The sequence below is a fragment of the Otolemur garnettii genome, unplaced genomic scaffold (genome assembly GCF_000181295.1).
Source record: "Otolemur garnettii isolate 467f Iridium unplaced genomic scaffold, OtoGar3 scaffold00148, whole genome shotgun sequence".
Taxonomy (NCBI): domain Eukaryota; kingdom Metazoa; phylum Chordata; class Mammalia; order Primates; family Galagidae; genus Otolemur; species Otolemur garnettii.
Window position 1 is genome coordinate 1,268,864 of NW_003852543.1, and position 8,234 is coordinate 1,277,097.

General features: G+C 37.9%; 1 protein-coding gene across 1 annotated transcript in view; it reads right to left on the reverse strand.

The window, feature by feature from the left end:
* Positions 1-4,974: 4,974 nt before the first annotated feature.
* The window catches only part of TMEM87B (transmembrane protein 87B), a 67,601-nt gene continuing 64,341 nt past the window's right edge, over positions 4,975-8,234 (reverse strand). Inside the window, exons 15-16 of the mRNA XM_023518827.1 lie at positions 6,905-7,022; positions 4,975-5,775 (exon numbers count right to left, since the gene is read on the reverse strand). Of these exons, the coding sequence (XP_023374595.1) occupies positions 5,716-5,775; positions 6,905-7,022 (178 nt within the window). The 3' untranslated portion in view covers positions 4,975-5,715. The remainder of the gene's footprint in view (positions 5,776-6,904; positions 7,023-8,234) is intronic.

The window sequence follows — 8,234 nt, forward strand, 5'->3', positions numbered from 1 at the left end:
TTTTCTTTCCCTCCCTTCCTTCCTCCCTCCCTCCTGGGTTTTTTTTTTTTTTAATTTTAGACAAGGTCTTCTCTGTTGCCCAGGGGGAGGATAGTGGCCTGAGCCTCAGCACCCCTAGTCACTGGCATTAGAGACATGAGCTATCAAGCCCAGCTCAGAACATGTTTGAATTTCATACGCAGTTTGTTTCAGATGAGCCTCACCAGCACCTCAGACAATCCCTGCTTCATCTTTCACATTATCTTCTGCTGCCTTATGAAGGCTGACCCCATGCACTAAGCACTCTAGATACATCTTACTTAACTCTCAAAGTAAACATGACTTTGTTAAATGAAACTTGCCCTCTCCTGAGAGGACAACCCTTCAAGATGATTCCTACCAATAAGCATATCAGCCTTACCACTTGCCAGAAGGGTGAACTTTGGTTAGTTATTTAACCTCTCTGTGTGTTACCAATAAACCAAGGGGAATAATAGCTCCCCCACTGATTCAAAGCCTGGCATTCTGCAAATACTCCCAACATTTCCTAAATTGTCACCACTCTCATTAAATAGCCCCAGCTTTTCCTTTGGGACTACCCATTTTGTCCTCCTCACTCCCGGAAGGCTAGAGAATGTCTATGAAGAAAACTCTCCCTGTTCCATCCACCTATAGCAGAATAGAATGTTTAAATTATCCAAGGATTAAGCTATGACCTGAGACCACACTTTTCTAGCTTCTTCTAACATCATATCACCTAATTAAAGCGCTATCATTTTTACATACTTATTTTTCAATATGTTTACTTTAGAAAACTAGGAAAAGAGAAAGGGAGGGTTTTTATTTTTCCCATAGTCCATTGCCCAAAACTAATCTGGCAGAAGCACTAGTTGTCCACCGAAACCTGCCCTCTCCTTTCACAGAACTACGAGTAGAAAAGCAGCTGGCCCACGGCTACTGACATCTCCCAGCCCTACTAGCAGTCTGCTGTGGCTGTGGGAGTAAGTTTCTGCCAATGGAATATGCTCAGAGGAGATGCATGTTGCTTCCAGGTCTATCCCCCAAACCTCTTTGGCTGTGTTTTCCCTTCCTGCTGGCAGGGTCAGGATAATAAGCCCTAGGGAGATGGTAGGCCCAAAAGATGTAAATAAACCTCTCCCCACTTTCTGTTTTCCTAATTCTCTGAGAGACCACATGAAGAAGAGGTACTCTCCCCACCTCCACACCCACTCCACAACTGTTACATGAGCAAGAAATTCATTCTGTTTTGTCTTAACCTTCTGAAAGGCTGGAATCAAGTTGTGACACAGCCTGGCTGAGTCTCAACACTAACCACGGTGCACTGCGGTGCATTTCCACTCAGTCCTTTCTCCACCTTGCCTGGACATTAAGCATCCACATTATCTACCTTTGCAGCATAGTTCTTATGAGTATTTTCTTTCTTTTTTTTTTTTTTAGACGGAGCCTCAAGCTATCCCCCTGGGTAGAGTGCCATGGCATCATGCTCACAGCAACCTCCAACTCCTGGGCTCAAGCGAGTCTCCTGCCTCTGCCTCCCAAGTAGCTGGGACCACAGGCGCCCGCCACAACACCTGGCCATTTTTTGGTTGCAGCCATCATTGTTGTTTGGCGGGCCCGGGCTGGGGATTCGAACCCGCCACCTTAGGTGTATGTGGCGGGCACCTTAGCCACTTGAGCCACAGGTGCCGAGCCGATGAGTATTTTCTTATTATAAATTCTTCATAATAATTTAATGGCTGTACAGTATCTCTGAGTACCTGATTAAACCATGTAACTATTATATTGTTGACATTTAATTTTATCTCACTTTAAACAATGCAGTAATTAACATTTTTATGCAGAAAGCTTATTTTTCATTTTGAACCATTTTTAAAAACATCACCAGACTTGACATTGTTCAAAGGTTATAAACACATTCTGGAACTTTTCCCAAAGACTAAATCAATTACAGTGCCATCATTAACGAGTGTGCTCATTTCATCAGACTTTGAAAACAAAGGATTTTACAAATATATAACAGTATAAACTTAGGTTAGTTTGATTTTTTTAAAATATCCCCTAGTTTTTATTTTGCATTTCTTTATACGGCTGAGGGTGAGCACTTTTCGATGTTTGATTAGCTGTAGCTCCTCTTTTAAGAATTTTATGTCCTGTCATCTACTGGAGTCTACATAACTGGGCACTAATAGATACTATCAACAGTCAATCATCCAAAATTTCAGAAAGCATTTTTATTAAAAGAACAAATATTAAGGCACAAAAATACAACAATTTTTCAAACAGAAATCTTCAAATAGTTATATCCCACATTCAAAGCAACTTCTTCCAAATGACAGAATAATATAACGTTTTTAAATAGAAAAATACAATTTCTGAAACCACTAAATTTTCTCCCCAAATAATGAATGTTTTCCTAGTTCTAAAGAAGTCTCTTCATGTAGTATTGAGCTCCACTATTACTATGTACATTTCCTTAAAAATCTAGTATTGCCACGTACATACATTTGATAGGCTCAGAACTTTAACCAATATGTTAAACTTCTTTCTTGTAAATATAAGGCTTGGTGTTTTGTATTGCTTATCACATGCTATTGATCACAGAAAGACAACAGTACTGGAACCAGTGACTTATAAATTATTTATAAATTATAAATCTAGCATAACCATCGCTCAACTTTAAACTAATCATGTATAGTTTAGTGCAATAGACTCAAACCTCTTTTTTTAAAAAAAGAAGATATAAGTTAAGTTTATATGTACATTTTTTACACTTTCGGTCTTGACAATATAGTAGTGTAAACACTGTACTGTAAGACAGGGGACAAAGGTGGTATTTTTTACAGGATATGAACAAGCTAAAAGATCATTTTCTTTATAGGAAAAAACATGGGAACATTCTATTATCTCTCAAACTCACATTTCTACCTATTTTTTCTTAGTTTTGAAATTAACTACCATTCAAAGCAGATATTTAAATATGAATCTAACTCAAATTATGAAAATTCCCTTTTAAAAAAATTTCACACATCACATAAGTCTCACCTGAATTGCACAAGAACACTTAAGCATTTTTCCTAGAAACACAAGAAGCTGGACGCCTATGCTCAGATCCCCCTCATTAACAGAGAGCCATTCCCAGTGACATCTGAAAACTAAACTGATCTTAGCACCTCCTGGGCCGTGATGATCAGTTACAGGAAGCTTCATGCAGAAGCAGGGATGATGACCTGTGCACTGGCCCCAGGGTTTCACTTCTCCTCAGAGTCCTTCCTAGAGCACCCCCTCCTGTGTGTGTGAGGGGCTAAGAAGGCCCTCCGTAAGAATACTTGATTCAGGTCATCAGATATCAACAGATGGCACAATTATCACTAAAAGTGATAGACATGGTACATGCCCTTCCAGAAATAATATTTCTGATGAGGTTATTAAGAAGGAATCCTGCTTTCTCTGGATGGAAGAAGTTTACATGGCTGTTTGCAGCTGACCTACGTGGATAGCAACATTTATTTTTCCAGTTGCAGAAAGACATGCTTTTATAAATACTATCAAGGTTCTGTCAGAGGCAGTTTCCCTTATCACACTTACCATCAACTCCCCACTCCCACCGCACTAAATTTGTAGATCCTACTGGCTGCGAGCCCAGTATTTTGCATTTCAAAATTCAACCGGAGCCATATGATGAGCTGGATAACCAATCTGCCTCAGAACTTAAAGGGATGGGGTAGATCGCAATATTAAGAACAAAAAAAGCAGTGGTCACCTCCAGCTTTGACATAATTGGGCTAAAGGGTAGAACACACCAATACCTGAATGAATGTGAGTGCTGGGAAATGTGGTGGGTGGGCTTTGTTACCGTGGCAGAAACTGAAATAAGGAATGGAATCTGCAACTGTTAAATTAGATATTCTTTTCCTAGGAAGGATGCCCCAAAGCAATAGCATCCTGAAGACCAGGCCTTTCTCAGTAATGTTTGCCAATACTGTTCACATTCCACGTAGTCACTGAAAACATAATTGCCAATATCTTTCAAGAGACATTGCTACCAAAAATAAATCTTCTGTACTAATCTGCCTGTAATGAGTCTACCTATTCAGAAAGTAGACTTCTGAAAGAAAAAGAAGGAAATTTGCTTTGTGGTTTCACAGTGAGAAAAATTAGAGGTTATATTTAAGTGTTTGCGTGATTAAGATTTTAACGTTTTCTTAGTCAAATTTCTCTTAAGTCATTCTTAGTTCGTAAAGTTAGAACTCCTTCAAAGACAAGACATATAAGATTCTAACTTTAATTACTATTCTACGTGTCCATCATTCCTATATCTTTGGTCATGGAAGCAGCAAAACATTCACATTTTCATGATACTATGTTCAATTGCCTTTCAAGTGTACAACATTCCATATTTTTAAAGAAGACATTAAAACAAAAGATTTCAAAGTACACATTACAAATATATAATCTAACTAAATAGGTATAAAACATGGTTGAAGGTTAAGAAATTAATTACAAGATTATCAGTGATATACCTTGCAGTTAAATATATGTTTTTATTATGAAACGCAACATGCCAAGATTATATAAAAGGTATAATTCTACTTCCCCCAAGATCATTGGTAAGGAGTCTCCCAGCTCGCCAGGTTGGGAATGCTCTAGGAAGCCATGTGGCCAGGTGCCCATCACCTGCCCCGGCAGAGTCAGCAGCAGAACATGTACACGTGGTGCCTGAGTGAGGGGACACGGCAGAGCAAACCTTTCGAATTGACCCTCAAGACTTCTCTCTGGGCCAGGCACAGTGACTCATGCCTAAAATTCTAGCACTCTGGGAGGAAAGGTTGGAGGATCCCTTGAGCTCCAGAGTTCAAAACCAGCCTGAGCAAGAACAAAATCCTGTCTCTACTAAAAAACAGAAAAATTAGCTGGATGTTGTGGCTAGGACCTGTAGTCTCTGCTACTTGGGAGGCTGAGATAGGAGGATCAATTGAACCCTGGAGTTTAAGGTTGCTGTGAGCTAGGCTGACACTATAGCATTTTAGCCTAAGTAAGAGAGTGACACTCTGTCTCAAAAAAAAAAAAAACCTAAAACACTTCCCTCTGTGCACTGTGATTCCCCTGAGCTCAGAGAAAACCGAACTCCATGATTTGTAGTGTGCATGGGAATACTTACAAGCAAGGGCTTTGCGCAGAAGAAAAAAAAAGACAAAATTCTACATCTAAATAATTACATTCTAATATTAACCAAGTTTTACTTATTATCAAATAATTTTAGTGTAAAAGTCAAAGAAAATTATTACTGCACCTAGTACCCCCAATACACGGAGACGCTGATATACTACGCTTCTGAAGAATCACATCATCTATCACAAAGGTGCACAGAAAAAATAGCTGGTATGTTTATTAAAAAAAAAAAAAATGTAAGAAAAGAGAAGGAACCCAAATCCACATGCCTGCCACCAATTAGCCCAGAGGCATTTGTGCAGCTAACTTTATCATAATACTCTTCCAAGATTATTCTCAAATCCAGGCAATTTAATGGACATTAAACTGACATTCAAGAGTCACTATAAAAGGGTTGCAGAATCTCCTATCAGCTGAATCCTTCAGTTTAACACACAGATTTCCAAAATAACCCAAGAAAAACATTATGCTATATCAGAGCATAGTGTCAGTCTTGATGAAGGACAGGCCTTCCTGGTTAGCTAGTTTCATTTACATGGGTTACAATCACATTATCTTTTCTGAAGAGAACATTTTTTCAGCCATTTCGGATCTGGTCATGATTTCCTGAGGGGAACAAAAAAGAAGAAGATGGTTATCAAAATGCTGATGCTGCTTCCAGAAATCTAACAAAAATGTTCTAATCTTTCAACAGTCACAATTTAATCTTTGCAATAGCCACAATTTGGGGGAATTAAATATATTCCCCAAACATTAGGAAACATCAGATATAGAAAATAAAAACCACATAATCTGCACTCTTTAATAATGTACAGTTAGTTATCTTGCTGAGAAGTTCAGAAAAGTTCAACTTCCTGCTAGAAAACACTCCAGGTTCAGAATCTTCAGCAGAAGCAGGAACAGAGCTAAAATGGATTTCTGAGGCATAGCTTATCAAAGAACTTCCCTCACTTAACTGAATCAATGTATTTCTGAAGTTATAAATGGATTTTTTACTAAATAAATTCCTTAAATGTCCCTATCAAAGTTAATTCTGTGGTATGTTTTTCTGTGGAGTATAAATTTGGAAGTTTAACTGTTTTGTAGCAAGGCCTTCTCAAACACTCCCATCCCACTGCGGTCAAATCCACACACTGACACTAAAAATGATCTTTTGATGAACAGAGCTCTGGCTCCTCCTCTCATGCTCTCTGGCCACAGCACAGACTACTACTAAGTACCATTAATTTCTCTCTACTGTTCCTTTGTATAAGCTTATGTTTCAGACATCCATCCGTCAATTCTCACACTTCAGACTTCTTCCTGCCTTGGGCCACAATTCAATGTCCAGAATCTATGACTAATATTTTTTCTCAAAAATTTTTTTACATCTACATCTTCTATTCAAATTTATTGCTTAGTAAATGAAAATAAGATAGAAAGTTTACTTAATATTCCAGTAAACATCTAGAAGTATTAGAGATTAACTTAGATAAATTGCCATCTTAAAACCTTTTCAACTCTTGTTTAAATACAAGACTTTAACAAATCAAAATAATCACTTCCTTCGTACATAACAATAAGCATTTATGTCGTTCTTGTTTAAAATGAGAATTTTACCCACAAATCAACTCACAGTGCCCTTCTATCTCTCAATTTATAATCATTTTAAAAAGTAACTTTCAGAGTCTCTTTCTAAAATATATCTCCACCTTGTGAACATGGCTCCAACAAAATAAGCAAAAACATATTTTACCTCATCTGAATCCACTAACACTGGAAGGGCTCTGAAATAAAAAGGGAAAAAGAACAACAATGTTATTAACAGTAAGGCCAGCGCATCCACAAAGGCATAAGACCAACCATTCTCCCTCCTGGAATATATAGTCGAGAGAAGGGAGCACAGCACCTAGGCTCGCTGACAGGCATGGAGAAGAATTTTCATAGCAATGTTGTTCTCAACAGCCCTAAACTGCAAATAACCCAAATAAGTAAATTATGGTATATTCATACCGTGGAATATTACACAACAAGGCAAATGGATGATCTATTAAGGGACACACATTTAAAGACTCACACAAATAACCTACAGTTACAGATATCAGGACAGCAGAACCTCCGGGAAAGTGGGCTTCTCAGATGGAAGGGAAATGGAGTTTTTAGGTACTAGCCATATTCTGTTTTTTGATCTGGGTGCTGATCACACAAATATACTCATTGAATAATTTACTGAACCATATGTATACTTGGGATTTGTACTTTTTCCAGAATGTGTGTTGCTTCAAAAAATGCTCAGTTAATTAAGTATTTAAATAATCTTAACTTCAAAATGGAAACAACAAAAATAAAGCAAGATCAGCAATTGAAGGCTGGGCATATGCCTGTACTCCTAGCACTCTGGGAGGTCAAGGTGGGTAGATTGCCTGAGCTCACAGGTTCAAGACCAGTCCAAGCCAGAGTGAGACTCCATCTCTTTTTAAAGACAGCCAGCATTGTGGCAGGTGCCTGTAGTCCCAGCAACTTTGGAGACTGAAGGGGACTGCTCAAGCCCAAAAGTTTGAGGTTGTTATGAGCTATGACACCATAGCATTCTACTATCAGTGACAAAATGAGACTCTGTCTCAAAAAAAAAAGATCAGCAATCATAAAGTCTAAGATGTTAGAGGAATACCAATGACTAAAAACATACAAATGAGTAATTCCAAACACAACTGACATCTAATTACTTATTTATTTTTTAATCCCCTGCTATTTTTTTTAATGTTGAATAGTTAGACAAATATCTGAGTGGTGATCTACCATCTAATTAGAAAACGCACATGTCATGTGCTTTTGTGAGAACTTAAGAGGGATGGGTAAGGTCTTAGCTCAGATAAACAGGAAGGAAAGAAGAAATAGTAAACGCAGGGATAAACACAAAAGAATACACACACACAGATTTTCCTTTTCTGTTAAAAGAAAAATATATAATCGTGTATCGTTAGTTTTATGACATATAGGCAGTTCTTATTTTGCACAGACATAATATACATAAATTTCAATTACCACAGTTTAGTTAAATGAAGCACTAGTCTCCCAAAAATATA